Source organism: Polypterus senegalus, chromosome 2, assembly GCF_016835505.1.
Source record: "Polypterus senegalus isolate Bchr_013 chromosome 2, ASM1683550v1, whole genome shotgun sequence".
Lineage (NCBI taxonomy): Eukaryota > Metazoa > Chordata > Cladistia > Polypteriformes > Polypteridae > Polypterus > Polypterus senegalus.
The window spans coordinates 10926091-10946747 of NC_053155.1; the positions used below are offsets into that span (position 1 = coordinate 10926091).

The 20657-nt window shown below is 47.5% G+C and overlaps 1 protein-coding gene across 1 annotated transcript in view; it reads right to left on the reverse strand.

Annotated features, from left to right (window-relative positions):
• The window catches only part of LOC120522645 (A disintegrin and metalloproteinase with thrombospondin motifs 5), a 70963-nt gene that overhangs the window by 10596 nt on the left and 39710 nt on the right, over positions 1-20657 (reverse strand). Inside the window, exons 2-3 of the mRNA XM_039743456.1 lie at positions 9361-9493; positions 1747-1914 (exon numbers count right to left, since the gene is read on the reverse strand). Coding sequence (XP_039599390.1) covers positions 1747-1914; positions 9361-9493 — 301 coding nt within the window. The remainder of the gene's footprint in view (positions 1-1746; positions 1915-9360; positions 9494-20657) is intronic.

A 20657-nucleotide genomic window follows, 5' to 3' on the forward strand; every position in this document is an offset into this window, starting at 1 on the left:
AAGCCATGTACCTCAGATGTCATGTTCAGCCTGTCATATGTCTTAAGAGAGAACAGTATGGCACCCCCAGTGACTAAACAGTGGTACTGCATAATATAAAGATGCCCGTTCACTGCCAACAACAGACTACTTGTGAAATGTGAGGTAGTCTGATCGGCTGTCTGGACTCAAATTGTAAAGCCATGTACCTTACGTGTCATGTTCAGCTTGTCATATGTCTTTGGAAACAACAGCATAGCACCCCCAGTTGCTAAGCAGAGGTACTGCGTAATATAAGGATGCCCGTTCACTGCCAACCACTGGCTACTTGTGTAATGTGGGTCAGTCTGATCAGCTGTCTGGATTCAAATTATAAAGCCATGTACCTCAGATGTCATGTTCAGCCTGTCATATGTCTTAAGAGAGAACAGTATGGCACCCCCAGTGACTAAACAGTGGTACTGCATAATATAAAGATGCCCGTTCACTGCCAACAACAGACTACTTGTGAAACGTGAGGTAGTCTGATCGGCTGTCTGGATTCAAATTATAAAGCCATGTACCTCAGATGTCATGTTCAGCTTGTCATATGTCTTAAGAAAGATCAGTATGGCACCCCCAGTGGCTAAGCACTGATACTGCATAATACAAGGATGCCCATTTAATGCCAACCACTGACTACTTGTGAAACGTGAGGTAGTCTGATCGGCTGTCTGGACTCAAATTGTAAAGCCATGTACCTCACGTGTCATGTTCAGCTTGTCATATGTCTTAAGAAAGATCAGTATGGCACCCCCCAGTGGCTAAGCACTGATACTGCATAATATAAGGATGCCCATTTAATGCAAATTTTTTCATCTATCTGGACTCCAAATTTATAACTGTGCGCTGTGTGTCCTGTTCAGTTTGTTTATTGTCTTGAGAAACAACAGTGTGGCACCCCAGTGGCTAAGCAGTGGCACGGCATAAGGATGCCAGTTCAAAGCCAAACACAGACTACTTGAGTAACTTGACTGAAACTGCGCCCCGACTTTTCCGCTCAAAGTCCTGTCCTTCCCTCATTGGGGTGACCCTGTCTGAGTTAGTTCACCCCTGGTGCTCATATTGCAGAAATGCAGAAACCATAAACACCACAGTCACAAAGAACCGTGGAAGGGTGCCGGTGATAAAAGGCACTATATCAAGTAAGAAAATGCAGTCTTTCGATTGGTCATCTACAATAATGGAAAAGAGGGATGCATACTGAAAGTGCGAGTGAAAAGAGCCGAGTACTGACACGCACATTAAGTGTGTGTGTGTGTGAGGAGACACTTCATAAAAACAAGACAGCTGGCACACACACTCCCTGTGTAGACACATAAGTAAGTAAGCCACAAGTTCTGGGCGCGACGCAAAGGCTGGAGAGCATGAGGCCAGGGTTCAAGGGCTAAAGGCAGAACGCCGTGATATGGGCGAGTAAGGTCGAGCGAGTGCCCTGCCGTGTACACACGAGTGTAAATATTCATGTGTGCATGTACTGTATGTATGACCATGTGCTGTCTGCACTGTGTTTTCTGTTTCTCTTTCTGGGCCCTAATTCATTGTTAGTGCATATAGCGCCTTTTGTGGCTAAACAAGGCCACAGACAGCTGCCCATGTGTCCATTGAGAGCGAGTAACAGGAGTGCATGCAGCTCACTGGCCAAGAGGGTAACAGGATCATTTGGATTTCTACCCGTGGCCACCTGACCCACTCCCTACACACCCCCACCACTCTTAGTCCTCATACCATGGCCATCGTCAAAGAAGTCCGTGATGGTGCTGGACGTGCACTTGCTCCAGGGTTTGGAGGCGTCGATGCTGGTTAGAATGGACGACATGAGCCGCTTGTCCTCCATGGAGCCAAAGTTCTCCTCACAGTACTTGGAGTCGTCATGGGATAAGCCCAATAGGTGTCCTGCAGAGGGAACAGGAGAAGAAGTCAGAGATGGAGGTCACGGCAAAAAGGTCACACACAGCGGCGGCAGTGGTGGCGGCGGGGGACAAGTGTGGTAAATAAATCAAAGGAATGAGAAGAACAAATGGTGTCCGATCAGGGGGCCTGGTAGCCACTGAGAGTGCTTTACCTGATCTGTGCGTGACAGACCCGTGCGTCCCAAAGCTTTTCTCCAGACACACCGACCCCGTCTGTATTCCACTCAACGTCTTCAGCCTCCTCGTCTCATAACTCAGTAGCAACGAGGAAGAGTGCCAGACACCCACCCACTTCACTTTGTCCTCTCAACCTGTCCATAGCAGACCCTCCAGTCTCAACGATTTTTCTCAAGATGGGCTGATCCAGTTGTATGAGCCACCGGCCTGCACCTTGAATCTCCTGGAGAGAAGCTCCATGGACAGTGACGCTCTGTTAAGACTTAGTGACCCGTAACTTGAGCCCCGTGGAGTCTGATTGCTCAGGCCTCCTTCAAAATGTCTGCTCATAACACGTCGACACGCGCTCAGGGCCCACTCTACTTGGTGGTCGTAGGTGGGATTTCTTAAACAATACAGACCGCCAAACAGGTCAGGTCAGGTCAGGTCGGGGAGCTTTAACTAGTAACTGCGCGTTGCCACACCCACCACATGACGAAACAGCTCGGGATCCTGGTTGGCAACCACCCCCAAACCGCGGTCCAATCCCACCCATCTATCTGCCACAGCCAGGCGTTACGTGGGCGTCCCTTTGGCCTGGTCCTCAACAAAGAGCCGGATCACCCTCGGGTAACCGTACCACATGGCCGTAGTGTCGTAACTGGCGCTCCCTCACAATGCAGGTCATGTGCCTCATTTGGGACCTCAAAGTCAAACCAGTGGCACCCAAAGATTCTCCAAAGAGACACCAAAGGAGTCCAGTCTTCAATTCAGGTCATTGGATGGCGTCCATGTCTCGCAACCAGGAAGCACCAGGACTCTCAAATGGTGACCACACCCCCACTGCTCGGACGATTGCCCACAATTCTCCTATGGAGATGCTCTGAAGATCATCCACAATTGTCCAAGGGTGACTCCACCCTCCCTAGTCTAAGCAATTGTCCAACTGTAAGGATCGAGCACGATTCTCCAATGGCGGACACTCGGGCGATCGGCCAGTTGGATGTTTAACGATCGAAATTGTTTTTCCGCAGTTAGGCTTGAGTTTCTAATGTAGAGCTTTTCTGTCAGCCTGATCCTGGAAGCTCCTCAGACATCTCCTAAACTCTGCCCTACCCACTTTCGGAGGTCCACATCCGTCTATTGCTCCATCTATGAGTGCCAGCTCCCAGTTCCTCGCTAAGATTTCTGCTCTCTTGCCCTCAATGGCACGGACCTCATTTTATATTTTGGTTGGGTGGGTGACATCAACGCAGGAATTTTTCATCACAATATTTATTGCATAGCAAACACAATTATAGTCACCCATAATAACAATACCTCGATACATCCGACAGTACGATGGGGTTTCTAAATGATCTGAGTGGGTCGTCAGAATGAATCCAAATTCCTAATCACAAACCATCCATGTCTCGCAACCATATAGAAAGACAGGGGACACCAAGACTCTAAAGACTTGGACCTTCGTCCTTTTGCGCCACACAACCCTTTCCAGCGACTTCATGACCCCCCCTCAAGACCCCCTAATCCGTCTACTGACTTCATAGGAAGAGTCACCAGAGGCATGAAGGTCACTGCCAAGGTAAGTAAACGTCTCGACGAGGTCGACGCTCTCTCCGCAAACAGACACACTGATGTGCCCAAGAGGTCATTAAAGGCCTGGCTCTTGGTTATTAATCAGGTCACTCGCAAGCCCGGACCCTCAGACTCCTCGATCCGTCTCTCCAGCGCCCCCGTCAGAGCCCCCATTGACTTACAGATCTCTGAACACTTGGACTAAATACGACTGTCCGATTGTATTGTTGTATAACACTTCTGCATACTAGCGATGCTTGGTGGTTATATCGGGCCATTGAACAATAACAGGAACAACAACAACAACAATAACAATAATAATATTAATAATATTAATAATAATAATAATAATTCACCAACTGTAGCATAGCAGACAGAGGCATGGCATCATACAATTAAAGTCTCAAAATGGCCACAGGACTCCAGCTCCCGAATGCTTTGCTAAAGGCTGAATTCAGACTTGACCCATTGCTATGTTTGGCCACATTTGTCCTCCCCTTCAGTTCTGACCAATACCCCTGTCCAAGCACCCCCTAGCTTTCCCCCCACCATTGTACCCCTCCCCAATATTACGATGCTGCCACCACCACCAGGCTTCATATTAGGGATGGCATCAGGCTATCTGGTCTTCCTCAGACTTAGTGCTTGAAGTTCTGCTCAGAGAGATCCATTTGTTGTGGCATCTTCTTTCCGAGTCCTCTAAACGGTCACACGCCTTTAAGTCCAGAGTGGCCACCCCACTGTGAACACCTGCTTGATGGAGTGCAGCTGAGATGGTCGCAACCTTGTGACAGGTTCACCCGCCGTTGCAGCAGAGGAACATCCGAAGCTCACTGTGTTCTTGGTCATCTCCCTGACCCTGGCCCGTTCGTTATGTGTGGATACTCAGTTTGGCTGGACGGCCAACTCCAGGATGAGTCCTTCTGGTTCCAAACTTCTCCCATTTCACAATTCTGGACTCCACCGTGCTGCTGGGAACACTCCACGTTTTATATCCTTGCTCTCACCATAGCCTGACTATGGTGGTCTAAAGGGAGCTCCTTGGATTTTATGGCTTTGGTTTATATTTTGACATGCATTGTGAACTGAAGGACCCTCTATCCACAGGTCCACATGTGCCTTTCTGAATGACGTCCAATCAATTCAGTTTGCCACTGGTGGGCACCACTCAACTTCTGGACACATCTCAAGGAGAACTGATGCAAACAGGACGGCCTGATTTAACTGTGGAAATACCCAGAGAGTTCCTTGGACATCATGGTTGGACATGCAGTGTGAAATGTGGGTCCTTCTGTACACAGATATACACATGTGCTTTTATAAATGATGTCCAGTCTGGCACTGGTGGACTCCAATCAAGTTCAGGATACATACTGAAGCAAATGGGATGGACCTGACCACAGCTTGACTATGGTGGTCTACAGAGAGTTCCTTGGACTTTATGGCTTTGGTTTTTGCTCTGACATGCAGTGTGAATGGTGAGACCTTCTATCCACAGGTCCACGTGTGCCTTTCCAACAAACGTCCAATCAATTCAGTTTGCCACAGGTTGATTCCAGTCAAATTCTGGATACATCTCAAGGAGAACTAAAGCAAACAGGGCGGACCTGATTTAACTGTGGAAGTACTCAGAGAGTTCCTTGGACATGGTTGGACATGCAGTGTGAAATGTGGGTCCTTCTGTACACAGCTACATGCATGTGCTTTTATAAATAATGTCCAGTCTGGCACTGGTGGACTCCAATCAAGTTCTGGACACATACTGAAGCAAACAGGATGGATCTGAGCACAGTTTGACTTTGGAGGTCTACAGAGAGTCCCATGGACATCATTGTTTGACTTTTGTGCTGGCATGAAATGTGAATGGTGGGTCCTACTGCACACGGGTACACACGTGTGTCTGTCTAATCGATGTCCACTCATTCTGTCTGCCACAGGTGGACTACACTCTAGTTCAGGACACATCAAAAGGAGAACCGAAGATGGAGATGACCACAGTTTGACCATGGAGGTCTACAGAGAGTCCCTTGGACATTGTGGTTTGGTTTTAGTCCTGACATGCAGTGTGAATGGTAGGACCTTCTACACACAGGTACACCTTTGTAAATGAAGTCCATTAAATGCAGTCTGCCACAGGTGGACTCCAATCAAGTTCGAGGTGATCACAGCTTGGTGTTAGTGCTGCCATACAGTGTAATTTGGGGGTCCTTCTGTACACAGCTACACACGTGTGCCTTTCTAAATGATGTCCAGTCAATTCCATTTGCCTCCGGTGGACTCCAGTCAAGTTCTAGGAACATCTCACGGAGAATATAAGCAAACAGCATGGACCTGATTTAAGTGTGGAGGTCTACACGGAGTCCCTTGGACATTTTTGTGCTGACATGCGGTGTGAATAGTGGGATCTTCCACACACAGCTACACATGTGTGTCAGTCTAATTGATGTCTAGTCATTCAGTTTGCCACAGGTGGACTCCACTCCTGTTCTGGACACATGAAAAGGAGAACTGAAGATGGAGCTGGCCACAGTTTGACCGTGGAGGTGTACAGAGAGTCACTTGGACATCGTGGTTTGGGTTTTGTGCTGACATGCAGTGTGAATAGTGGGACCTTCTACACACAGCTACACTTGTGTGCCAGTCTAATCGATGTCCAGTCATGCAGTTTGCCACAGGTGGACTCTACTCCAGTTCTGGACACATCTCAAGATGAACTGAAGCAAATAGGACTGGACCTTACCTCAGTTTGATTGAGGAGGTCTACAGAGAGTCCCTTGGAGATCCCAGCTTGGTACTAGTCTTGCCAAGCAGTGTGATTTAGGGGTCCTTCTATACTCCGGTACACACGTGTGCCTTTCTAATCGATGTCCAGTCACGTCAGTTTGCCTCTGGTGGACTCCACTCAAGTTCTAGGAACATCTCAAAGAGAATGGAAGCAAACAGGAGGCATCTGAGCACAATGTGGTGTGACACTGCAAAGGGTCTGAATACGTCTAGGAAGGGGAGACTTCAGGAAATTTGCAAACCTTCCTTGTTTTCATGACTTTGTCATTCTGGGTTACTGAGTGTGAATTGGTGGTCAAAGTGGCCAAACTGAAATCTACAACCCAATAAAGTGTGCAGAAAGTGTGTGTGTGTGGGATGAGGGGCGGGGGGGGTCTCAGCCCTTTCTGAATCCCCTGAATTTTTTAAATAAACATTAAGTACTCATTTTCAAGTAAGCTTATGATTTTTATCTTTCTTTTTCAGATAAAGCCAGCGGGGATGGACCCCCTAGCGCCCATAGGGGACGAAATGACACTGCATTTGACGAAACAGAAGAAGAAAGTTCTGGTACCTCTTCTATTTCTGGTCGCCTCATACTCTGATACTTGTCACCTTAAGGCAGCCACCCTCTTCTATACCCAGGACTGAAGGTATGCGTTGTCCTAAACAAGGTGGCTGTCCTTTTGATGTCCTGTCACCCTGCTGCACCTCTGGTTTCACTTGCAATATCCGGATTCCTGAGGTTTCTATTCATCCTTTAAAATTCTCTTCTGCTTTTAAATTCTCTCTATCTTGATCCTAGTGTGTGTGTTTGTGTCTGTGTGTGTTCACCATGTGATAGGCTGGCATCACCCTCAGGCATTGTTCCTACTTTGCCCCCAATGCTTACTGGGATAGGCTCCAGCTTCCCCACGACCATGTTTTGGATAAGTGGGTTTGGAAGATGATGGATGGATGGATGGATGGAGGTGCTGGGATCTGCCCCTCCTTCTGGACTTGTCCACTTTATCCTCAGCCTCTTTCCACCATATGGTCTGTGGCCGGCTGAATTACCACAATTTCAGGCCCCTAATGACTCACAGCATCCTTCCATTTGTTCTTTGTTAACATACATCCTTCACAAGGTCCATCAGATCCATCTGCAGGTCACTTCACCCTCATCTCCTGTACACGAAGAATCAGATGTTAACCTGACCTACGGACCCCTAAGCAGGCCCATGACACGTTTAATTCATCTGCTCTTAAATCTTCATATCACAAGGCATCAATCAGGTCAGCCCAACCTTGACCTCACCCTAATGGACCAGACAATGTTGTCCTTTGAGCCACTTTTAGCTTTGACCTCAGTTTCGTTACGGACACCTGATGGATTATCTGCTCACCCTACTGATACCAGGGTCACCCATCTGGCCAATCAGCACGTGGATTCCCCTCCAAGTTGTATTACAAAACGCAAATACACGGCTGTTTGACGTCTTTGGGATCTGGAGATGTTCGGTTCACCTCATACCAGGCCTGATTTATTTTTCGGTTTTACGTCAATCGCCCGTGTCAGTTTCAGTTTAGGTTTTATTGAATTTCCCCTTGGGATTAATAAAGTATCTATCTATCTATCTATCTATCTATCTATCTATCTATCTATCTATCTATCTATCTATCTATCTATCTATCTATCTATCTATCTATCTATCTATTCATCTATTATATAGTGCCTTTCATCTATCTATCTATCATATAGTGCTTTATCTATCTATCTATCTATCTATTATATAGTGCCTTTCATCTATCTATCTATCTATCTATCTATTATATAGTGCCTTTCATCTATCTATCTATCTATCTATCTATCTATCTATCTATCTATCTATCTATCTATCTATCTATCTATCTATCATATAGTGCCTTTCACACATCTATCTATCTATCTATCTATCTATCTATCTATCTATCTATCTATCTATCTATCTATCTATTGTTTAGCATTGTGATGGAGAGGCCATTTTGGTGAGGTCATTGTTTTTTGTTTTTTTCATTTCATTTTGACGGCCACCTTTGTTGTGGCCTGAGCAGCCATTTTTGTTCTTGTAGTGACATCATCAGTGCCAGCATTTAAAAAGACAGTGGCACGACCTCCGGTTATCCTAGTTTGGGGATTTCCAGGAGAAATCTTTGCCAAATGTGCTTCGGTTTTTGTACACACACATATATGGGATATATTTTCGGTTAGTTTGTTTATCGACTTCCCCTCTGATTTTTCATCTCGTTAGCTTTGCTGGTTTGGCCTTATGCCCGCTGACCTCTGTTTAGTCCTTTCTTCTTCTCACATATTTCACGATAACCCGTTCCCAACGAGACCCCAGCTGAATGTCTTAATAGTAGGCCATGAGGATCCCATTCAGTGCCACCTGAGGGCGACGTGGAGCCACACTATGCCGCCTCGCCTGTCCTAAGCCTCTGAGCCCACTGCATCCGCCTTCTGATGCCAGCGTTGGCCTTGAGCCTTCTAGAATTGCACAAAATGTTGCTCAAGTGGCCGTCCAAAGTGCTTATTTTGAAGCCGGGCTTATGAAGGAAACGTTGAGTAATAATATGTCAGCCCGCTGGCTGCCGTTCTGCCTGCGCTTTCAAAACATGACTTCAGACTCTCACAGCTGGAATTCAAGCTGAAAGCCGCAGTGCAAGAATGGCACGGAGCTCCATGCCAAAAGTGTGGGATCAAACCTGCCCCCTGCTGGCCACACACGCCGGGGATTGGATCTCTCCAGCTGCTCCAGTGCTGGCTTATGCCCTTTTTTTTGTTTCTTTGACATTTCCTGATGGTTCTCGCTTATGGTGCCTGTGTGTTATCATTCCAACTAATTGACACTCTAGGTTGGCACAGCCCTGGTCATGCAGCCCGTTAATGCCCCTCAATGTGGTGAAGCCTACATACCGATCTCATGAGCCACGGTGAAGGCCGCGTGCAGCCCGTCGTCCTCGATTACGGCACAGCTTCGCTCCGGGGAGCAGATGGTCCCCACGTCTGCCATTCCCAGGGTGTCACAGGAGTGGTGCCCACACAGGTCCTGTGAAGGAAAACAAGAGACAGGTCAGTCCGATGCCAGCAGGGGGGCACTTCTGTCAAAGCAGTTAAGGGAACACGAGGTAGGACCAGGGAGGTCAGACTAGAAAAACGCCCGGCCGAGGGGGGCAAATGTCACTCCTCTATTCAGATTGGCTACGCTGGCACCACATGTCAACTGTACATCCTTAATGCTCACCTACAGACTAGTCAGAGGGTCAGCACCTGTAGTATGTATATGGAGACACATGTGGGGGTCCTCTGCTCCTTCTCGCCCACTCAAGTCTGCTGATGAAGGGCATCTGGTGATGGCACTTCTATGTGACACCAAATTTCATATGTAGCTATTAGCTGATGGAGTGAGATGCCAACCTCTGTTCAAGCTGCTGATGCCCTCAAGGTTTTCATGGCGCTTTTCTTGATGCTCTCTCTAACCGATGGCGGCATTGATAGGAATTGGAACTGGCTGGCATTTAGTTCTGAGGTGATCGATTCTGTCACCATGTCCTGTCCCACTTATTCCCAAGCAGACTCCACAGACTGGCATGCATTCCATTATGTTGACCTCTTTTGTAAGTCACTTTACATGAGAGCATCTGCTAAGCAAATACATGAAAACGTTTAATGGAAATGCAAGCCGAAGCGCCAACCAGCCAAGAAGTCAAACAGGCGTCGAGTTTGTTGACGGAAGGAAATCGCAAACACCACGAAAACGAGAATTGAATCTGAAACTTGGACAACAGGGGATGCGTGATGCCCACCTTCATATTGCTGTCGTAGTGACAACACAGGTGTTGGCCTGGTAGTCACAGGAAGAGCAATCACAAGCAATGCAGCCATAGGTGCCATCTCTGGTGGGAGCAGACATGTAGTCCTAACCCCCCAAGACCAACCACCTAAAAAGAATGGGACCCAAACATCCTCAGAGAGCAACTTCTGCCAACCATCCAAAAACAGTTTGGTGACCAACAATGAACAATCAATCATGATGGAGCACCGGGCCATAAGGCCAAAGTGACAACTAAGTGGCTCTGGGAACAAAATTTGGGGTCCATGGCCAGGAAACTCCCCAGACTGTCTTAACGCGTGGGCACACTGGGTAGTTGCCCCCCATGAGCCCCCAAGCTAATCTATGTATGTTGTTACTTGCTGAGTGGTTGCGTAGGTAGGGGTCCCAGTGCACTGCTTTGCCCGGGGGTCTTATAATGCTGTTTAATGACTTCCCATTGAGAATCCTCAAGACGCGGGTGGGCAAACAAAAAAAAAAACCCAATTCTGATTCTGCAAGAATGGGCAGCTGTCATCAGTCAGTTGATTGCCAGCCTGCCAGGGCCAACACTGCAAATATGGACTCTGGGCATCAACTTCATGCCATTGTCAATCAAAGCCTTTGAAACTTCTGACCTGCTTGTCATTCTACTTCAGTCTACCAGAGAAACATCTGACACAAAGATCTGAAAACAGTGACGACGCACACCGGGTGAACACCAACACTTGGGTCCTTCTCCAAACGTCCGGCACGAGAGGAAGATCTGTGAGAAAACACGGAGCAACTGGGCTGCGTCGGGAGGCCTTCTGTCATTTGTGCACTTCACGTTTCTCTAAGAAGATCTAAAAAGCGAGTACCTGCTCACAACGACCTGACCGGTATCTCTCCACCATCTTCACAGGTACCTTACGGTGATGGTGACAACATAATTGTAATTTTAACAGGCAGCCCCCATTGGTCATAGGAATGACACCGACCAGCCACACCGTTCAAACCACTGCCAGGTGAAGTGAATTACGAGGGATATCTCGATAAAATGGCACCACCCATAGGGTGGGATATATTAGGCAGCAAGTGACCCGTCAAAGATGTGTTGGAAGGAGGCGATATGGGCAAGCGTGAAGGATCTGAGCGACTTTCTCAAGGGCCATATTCATTCATCATCATCATCATCATCATCATCTGCTCCACTTTGATCCTATTGGTGCCTCCTTCTAGAATCCCAGCATGTTAGTATAACGTGAGCCACCACAGCTATGCTGACGACACACAACTGTGTTTATCAATGGCGCCTGATGACCCCGACTCTCTCAGTGTCTCAATGGATGAGCAGTCATGAGGAGAAAACAGACATTTTAGTGATTGGCAAAAATGGATATAATGAGGTTAGGAGAAATAAACTTGATACATTAGGAATAAAAGTCAAGATGGAGGTAAAGAATTTAGGGGGAACTATTGACTCTGCTGTGGTGGGCTGGGGTTTGTTTCCTGCCTTGCGCCCTTGTGCAGGCTGGGATTGGCTCCAGCAGACCCCCGTGACCCTGTGTTAGGATATAGCGGGTTGATTAATGCATGGATGGATGGAAAATAATACAAAACTAGGCTTTGTTTGGCGTGCTCACAACTGTAAACCTACAATGACTGACTGACTATTGACTCTGACCTGAATTATCGCATATTCATCAGATCACTAGGACGGCATTTTTTCACTTAAGAAATAGAACAAAAGTTAGACCTCTTATTACATTGCAAGATGCTGAAAAATTAATTCATGCTTTTGTTTTTAGTCGATTAGATTACTGTAACACACTGCTCTCAGGACCACCCTAAAAAAGACATCAGTCGATTGCAACAAATGCAGCTGCCAGAATCTTAACTAGGAGAAGAAAATCTGAGCACATCACACCAGTCTGAGCGTCACTACACTGGTTACCAGTGCCATTTAGAATTGACTTGAAAATACTGCTCATGGTTTACAAAGCCATCCTATAGTTCAGAATGCCGGTCACCATACACTCCAAATCGTAACCTTAGATTTTCAAATGAGGGGCTGCTTAGAATTCCAAGGGCTAAACTTAAAAGGCAGGGTGGCACGGTGGCATAGTGGGTGGCACTGCTGAATCGCAGTTAGGAGATCCCAGTTCACTTCCCTTTGTGGAGTTTGCATGTTCTCCCCGTGTCTGCGTGGGTTTCCTCCCACAGTCCACCATAACACTCCAAATCGTAACCTTAGATCTTCAAATGAGGGGCTGCTTAGAATTCCAAGGGCTAAACTTAAAAGGCAGGGTGGCACGGTGGCATAGTGGGTGGCACTGCTGAATCGCAGTTAGGAGATCCAGGTTCACTTCCCTTTGTGGAGTTTGCATGTTCTCCCCGTGTCTGCTTCCGGTTTCCTCCCACAGTCCAAAGACATGCAGGTTAGGTGGGTTGGCGGTCCTAAATTGTCCCTGGTGTGTGAGTGTGTGTGCCCTGATGATTTTTGATTTTTGTTTTAGACGTTCTGCCCCTGCGTCCCCCAATACTCGATTACCCCTTGCCGATACAATGAAGCCCGGCTCTCAGCGTCGATTCCCTAAGGCGTCGTCCCGACTGTGAAAACAGCAGCTGGTTAGCTCCACGTGGGCGCACGCCTGCCCAGACAGCTCGAAGTCCTCCCGACTGTGACGAATTTCTGGTTTTCAGTTCCCATAGTTTGACGAGGACCATGTGTCGGCTCGACCCCCTATGACCTGCACACATGGTCGACTTCAGCTTCTCTAGTCTTAGCGCCCCGTCTGCCACTCTGACGAGCTAGACACAGCTCTGGGTGCCACACAACCCTACCTCATGCCGGGCATCCACATCCCCCCAACAGCACGCGCCTTCTGTGCCAGCTTGGCCGTGTCGTGGAACGTTGGAAATGCCGCTGCCAGATGCAGGCCTGTTTTTGTGATTGCAGCTGCCCGTGTTGATTTAGTAAATTGCCAGCCTCTTATTTGTTTATGTAGCCGCTGCAGAAATTCTGAGTGACATCACTCCAGCCAGATGGGGGGTGGTGGCCATAGACTTCAGCTTAAAGTTCAAAGGGTGGCACAGCATAGGAAACTGCCATGGGGTCCAGAGACAGCAACGAAACAGAGCATGCACTGTCCAAAGGGGCCTTTGGTACAGTGCCACCTCCATGTGGGTAATGGGAAACCCAGGCCTCACACACACTTACACACTGCCAGTACAGTACCGTAAAGCCAGTGCTGGCACCCTGCTGGGCACAAACAGCCTGCAATCACAGCCTACAGAAAGAAGAGCTCCACTGGGATTGGCTTAACGATAATGACCAAGGTGCCGCTTCAGCATGGCTTTGCCAGGATGTTGGCACCCACACTCCGATTAGCTGACTTGAGCTTAACTGCATTCAGCTCGGTGCCTTGCTTTTAGAACATTAGATTTGTTAGGAAAACTTTAGGCCATTCAACCCAACCAAGTGTGCCAGGCCTTGTCACTTCAAGTCGAGTTCTGATGGTCCCTAAAGTCCTGCTGTCCACCACACTACTTGGTCACGCATTCCACGTGTCTGTGCTTCTCCGTGTAAGGAAAAACTTCCTAAGGTTTGTGCGAAATTTACCCTTAACAAGTGTATTAAAAAGCTTGAGTTTAACCTCCTGTGACTTGTACTCCACACATCAAGGCGCTATATAACCTGACATGCTGTTAGCCTTCTTAATGGCTTCTGAACACTGTTTGCCAGTTGATAGTCCACTGCGACTCCTAAATCCTTCTCATAAGGTGGGCTCTCGATTTTCAGACCTCCTATTGTGCATTCAAACCTCACATTTTTTATTTCCTATGTGTAACACTTTACATTTACTGACATTAATTTTCATCTGCCACAAATCTGCCCAAAACCCTGTCTGCTGTCCAAGTCCCAACAGATTCTCAATTATCTGCCAATCCACCTATCTTGAAATCATCTGCACACTTAGCCAGATTGGGCTTTACAGTTCTGTCCAGATCATTTAATAAAATGTCATGTGTCTGTCTGTTCATCTGTGTGGCTGTGCATCTGCCAAGTTGCTACCTTTTTGTTATATGCTACTTGGTATGGGATTTGCAAAAGCAGTGCTAATGTTTGAGATGCGCCATCTGTTGGAATGCCACATGCAATGCATTTTATTACTACAGGTGTTTCTGATGCACCATCTGCTGCAATGATATTTGCCATGCCATTTGATTACTATGTTTGTGATGCGTCATTTGTTGTAATGGTAAATTAAATTAATTCTATTACCACAGATGTTTGAGATATGCCATCTGTTGAAATGCCACATGCAATGTATTTTATTACTACAGATGTTTTTTGAAGCACCATCTGTTGGAGTGAATTTTACTGCCATTTTATTACTATGTTTGTGATGCACCACCTGCTGGAATGAAAAATGAAATGCATTTTACTACTACAGATGTTTGTGATGTGTCATCAGGTAGAATGACAAATGCAGTGCATTTCTCAACTATGAACGTTTGCTAATATGCTAAGGGTCGTATCTATCTGTCTGTCACATGATTACCTGTGAACTTGGTCTAATGGAAAGGTCGGGGTAGGATACGCACTGATGAAGCCAAAATTATGGCTATCTATCTATCTATCTATCTATCTATCTATCTATCTATCTATCTATCTATCTATCTATCTATCTGTTATATAGTGCCTTTCATTATCTATCTATCTATCTATCCTCTTATTACACAATACAGCTGCTTAGCCACTAGGGGGCGCACGGTTCTCTCACAGGACAGCGGACAGTCTCAGCTGCACACCTACAGTACACTCTGAGTCCAGCCAGGTGATCAGACTCAGTCAAGACAGACAAACAGTCTAAGGTGGGCATTGAACTGGCATGCTCTTTTTTGTTTTAGTACAAGTGCTTAGCCACTAGGGGGCCACCAGAGGCGGCTTACTGCCCTTCCAAGTCACAGCAGACCGAATGAACAGCACCCATACAGTATCAGACTGTGTAGTTAGGGTCCAGCCAAGCCAAATGGGTTGCTCACTTTATGCAGGACATCCCCAGTGAGCACAGAAATGGTTTTCGTCAAATCAAAGAGTAGATGTGCTGAGCCGTTGGGGGCCACACTTTTACCACCCGGCAACACAGAAAGACTGAATAGATCACATATTGTATCAAGGTAAACGTCCAGGCAGGTGATCAGACTCAGTGAAGTTACACAAGGAGTTAATGGTGGGCATTGAATTGGCACCCTCTTATTATGCATTACAATGTTTAAGCCATTAATGGGTCACACAAGAAAGTGGACTGAGAGAGCAACACACCCACAGTGCACTGCGAGTCCCGCCAGATGCACCCAGTTTACAACGAATGAATCCGTCAGTCCATCCAAAGATTAATAAATGAATGAATGAACAAATGAATCAATCAGTCCACAGAGCTTACAACAAGTGGATGAATCAACCAATCCACCCGACCAATAACGAACGAGTACATGAATCAATCAGTCTATTAGTAAATGAAGGAATGAAGAAATTCATCAGTTAGTTCGCCCAACTTTGGACAAATGAATGAATGAAACAATTAATCCATTCACCGATTAATAAATAAACGAGTGACCACCCAACTTCCAGTGAATGACTGGATTGGTGAATGAGCCCACCCTCACGTCCTGAGCACCCCCTCTTACTGCAGTGAGCCCGCTGATCTCTCTCTTCAGCCGGCAGACTAGATCCCACCCAGACCCCCGCTCCTTCCGAATGGGCATGACTTGTGCCAGGTGATGGTATGGAGTACTAGAGGACTCCTAATCTGTGGTGGTCACTCAAACGCTGGCTCATCTGCAGTACTTGAACCGTCCATTGGGCGGCAGTCCCACTGCCAGTTTAACTGTGAGCTGGGCACACTGGACAGGCACGACTCACTTCTTCTTTTTTTATTTCTTTAGTTGCACTCACATTCATTGCCAGGCTTCCTTTTTTTCCCACCTTCAGGAATGGACACATTCCTCGGTGTGTCGGTGCCCAGTAGGTCAGGGGTCTCAGACAGCGTTGCCTTCAGGCTGCTGCCACATCACATTCCAAGACTGAGAGGGCGGCCCGAGACGCAGGCGGGTGAGCTCACACACACACACACACACGCACAGAGACAGACAGTCGGGTTGGTCACGCTGACCTGGAATGCTCTGGCTCGCTGGGTCAGAGTGTCAGCGATGCCCTGCGGGCACCGTCGGAGGGCCCTGATGCTCCCTTTTGTCGAGTACGGAGCAGCTGAGTTAGACACACAATGATGCACTTCATGTCTCCGGGCCGACATTTCCAACCAGAAGCTTTATGAGGGGGAACCTGGGGTGTTGTTTAGTCTCTTTGCAATCACACAAAAATTGTTAACAGATGGCGGAGGACCACCACATGGCAGGCGCGCAGGAAACGCACGCTGCCCCTGAAGACAGCCTGTCAACATTTGGTGTTGTCGCTAAATGACGCCCCCAACTATACCGTGCAGACACAGAGATGATGGGCTGCAGACATTCTAGCTAAGGGGGACCGCAAAGGCCGCAGTCTGTCAGGCGTGCTGGACGGGTGGGCATACAGCATTACAGGGTATCAAAATAGACACCCTGGGGTCACCTTCTTGTCACCCACTTACCCAGCAGCATCAGGTGGTTGCAGGAACCGACCTGGACGTGGCACCAGTTAATTGCTGGGCGCATTCCTATCATTGAGATTCCCTGTGTATGGTCAAAGTGCTGCCAGGCTTCCTGCACGGTGGGCACAGGCAGGGGAGCCTTCAAGAAAGTCAATGATGGGGATGGAAACAGCCACCTTCTGTCTCAGAGATTAAATAGCTTAGTTTTATATAGCGCCTTTCAAGGTGAGCATCTTCCCATGGTGCACTCTCTTGTTTTCATGTTCCTAAAACGGAAATCCTTGGAGGGGAGCTCAGTTTACACGTCGGGGTCACTGGCTTGAAAGAACAGGGTCACAGTTTCCTATGTTGGCCACCAGGTGGCCACAAAGCGTCACTGCACTTTCTAACCTTAAGGACTGCGGGTATTCGGCTGAGGTGGCATAAGGGGGCAAGGCAGAAAGAAACGGTGGACGGGGCGCCAGTCCATTGCTGGGGTGAACACAGAATCAACACACACACCCACACATCACCATTTCACCTAACCTGCTTGTCTTCAGACACCAGGAGAACATCCAAACTCCACACAGGGAAGATGCTGACTCCTTACTGCAAGTGCGTCATTTGTGATTTGGGCTGTTCAGCTTCCCTACATGACACAGATGTGGACAGTCACCATGTCACACCTTGCCAGGGCCGTCTTACCGCATTGGCACACTGGGCACGAGCATAGGGGCCCCATGATAATCTATGTATGTTGTGACTTGTGTAGGTAGGGGTGCCAGTGCACGGCTTTGCCCGAAGGGGGGTTTGGGGGTCCTATACTACTGTTACGCTGGACCTGCACCTTGCATTAACATTTACTAACATGTCTTGAAGGCAGGGGCGCACTGGCGCATTATGCTTTTCTTTTTTACAGGAGAGACTATTAGTAGGACAATGATATTTTTATTGTTCTTTATTTTAACATATGCAATTTCTTGTATTAGGAATTTGTTAGTTTTTGTATACTCCTTGGGGTCAGCCATTGTACAGCGAGTGCCCCGGGAGCCACTGCAGGTTAAGGGTCATGCTCAAGAGCCCACCAGAGTAGGATCTCCTTTGGCAGTAACGGGGATTTAAACCGGCAACCTTCTGGATACCAGCGCAGATCCTTAGTCTCAGAGCCAGCACTCCACTCTTAAATATCCGTCCATCTATCCCATATGTTATTCAAATGTAATATTTGATATTAATGGTAATAAGCCAAATTTTAATAATATTATATTATTAAGTCAACATTATTTATCCATCCATTATCCATCCCACTGCATCCTAACTACAGATTCATGGGGGTCTGCTGGAGCAAATCCCAGCCCACCACTGGGAACAGACAGACACACACACCAATCACACACACAGTAGGGACAATTTAGGACCGCCAACCCACCTCACCTGCATGTCTTTGGACTGTGGGAGGAAACCGGAGCAGACACGGGGAGAACATGCAAACTCCACAAAGGGAAGTGAACCTGGCTCTCCTAAGTGCGATTCAGCAGTGCCACCCACTATGCCACCGTGCCACCCTGCCTTTTAAGTTTAGCCCTTGGAATTCTAAGCAGACCCTCATTTGAAGATCTAAGGTTACGATTTGGAGTGTTATGGTGGTCTGTAGGAGGAAACCCACGCAGACACGCGGAGGACATACAAACTCCACAAAGGGAAGTGAACCTGGGTCTCCTAAGTGCCATTCAGCAGTGCCACCCACTATGCCACCGTGCCACCCTGCCTTTTAAGTTTAGCCCTTGGAATTCTAAGCAGACCCTCATTTGAAGATCTAAAGTTACGATTTGGAGTGTATGGTGACCGGCATTCTGAACTATAGGATGGCTTTGTAAACCATCAGCAGTATTTTCAAGTCAATTCTAAATGGCACTGGTAACCAGTGTAGTGACGCTCAGACTGGTGTGATGTGCTCAGATTTTCTTCTCCTAGTTAAGATTCTGGCAGCTGCACTCGTTGCAATCGACTGATGTCTTTTTTAGGGTGGTCCTGAGAGGAGTGCGTTACAGTAATCTAGTCGACTGAAAATAAAAGCCCTTGGAATTCTAGGCAGACCCTCATTTGAAGATCTAAGGTTACGATTTGGAGTGTTATGGTGGTCTGTGGGAGGAAACCCACGCAGACACGCGGAGGACATACAAACACCACAAAGGGAGGACCCGGGAAGCGAACCCCCTTACTGCGAGGCAGCAGCACTACCACTGCGCCACCGTGCCACCCCAACATTATATATATAAATATATATATATATATAGTATTAACAGTAGTATATATTATATATCTATTACAGTATATACAGATTTGTTGGACTGAATGGCCTGTTCTCGTCTAGAGTGTTCTAATGTTCTAATATATATAACATATATATATATATTTATTGTATGTATGTTTGCAAAACATATACTGCATACATATGTTAATTACATATATTATGTTTGGCTTATTAATATAATAAATAAATAATATAAAAAATATGTGTGTATGTGTATATATATATATCTATTGTGGTCCCCGGCCGGGACACCCAGGAGGACCAGAGGAGGGCTTGTGCCTCCTCCAGACCGCGAGGGGGCGTTCATCCTGGTTGTATTGGGGGCCACGGGTAGAGGGCTTGGAAGCCCAGCCCTGTAGGGACCCGTGGCCACCGCCAGGCGGCGCCCAGGTGCCTGAGGAACCATGGAACCCAGCACTTCCGCCACACCAGGAAGTGCTTTGGGGAAGACGACAGGGGACACCCAGACGGCTCCCGGGTGCGCAGCCGGAACTTCCGCCACACAAGGGCGTGTCTGCGGAGGAGTGCCGGGAAGCAGCTGGAGCCCATCCGGGTTCCCATTTAAGGGGTCGCCTCCCTCCAGTAAGCAGTGGATGTCGGGTGGAAGTGGACAGAGCTGGAGAGAGGACGGGAGGCGGCCAGGAGAAAGACAGTGGAACTGTGAGGCCTGGACATTGGGGGAATCGGTGCTGGAGGCACTGGGGTTGAAAGTGCACGTAATTATTGTAAATATTAGTGAAAATAAACTGTGTGGTGTAACTTATGATGTCTGTCTGTCTGTGTCCGGGTCCCAGTCCACAAGATATATATATTATATATATAATATATATATATATATATATAGTGATAGGTTGCTGGAACCCTTACCTGACCAGGACATCCTGAATGCGGATGGACCGAGGGGAGTTGGGGAGAGAGTATTTTCAGGACAGTTTCTCCTCCGGGCTGACAGAGGGGCCACGGGTCATGAGCAGAGGAGCTCAACCCGTGGCCACCACCGGGCATATATATTTCCAGGGCCTTTCTTTGGCCACACCCCTGCCACACCCGGAAGTGCTGCCGGTAGAAGCTCGTTGGGCACCTGGAGTCCATCCGGGTGCCCTATAAGAAAAGGGACCAGTTAGCAGCACTCGATGACCAGAGTCAGGAGGAAGAGGACAAAGCCTGAGCAAGAGTGGAGGCTGATGGACTGGGACTGTGCACTGCCCGATTGGTGCCCTATTGGTGCCCGATTGGTGACTTGTGCACTGTGTGTTGGACTGTGGGGTTTGTAAATAAACCGGGTGTAGTGTGGCAAAACGCATCTCTGTGTCTGTCTGTGTCGGTGTTAGGGTGGCAATATACATATTTATATATAGTATGTATATATACAGTATATATGTATATGCATATATATTTTATATATATATATATATATAAATATATATGATTGTGTGTGTGTGTCTGGAGACAGCCAAGAGTGAATTTTGCACAA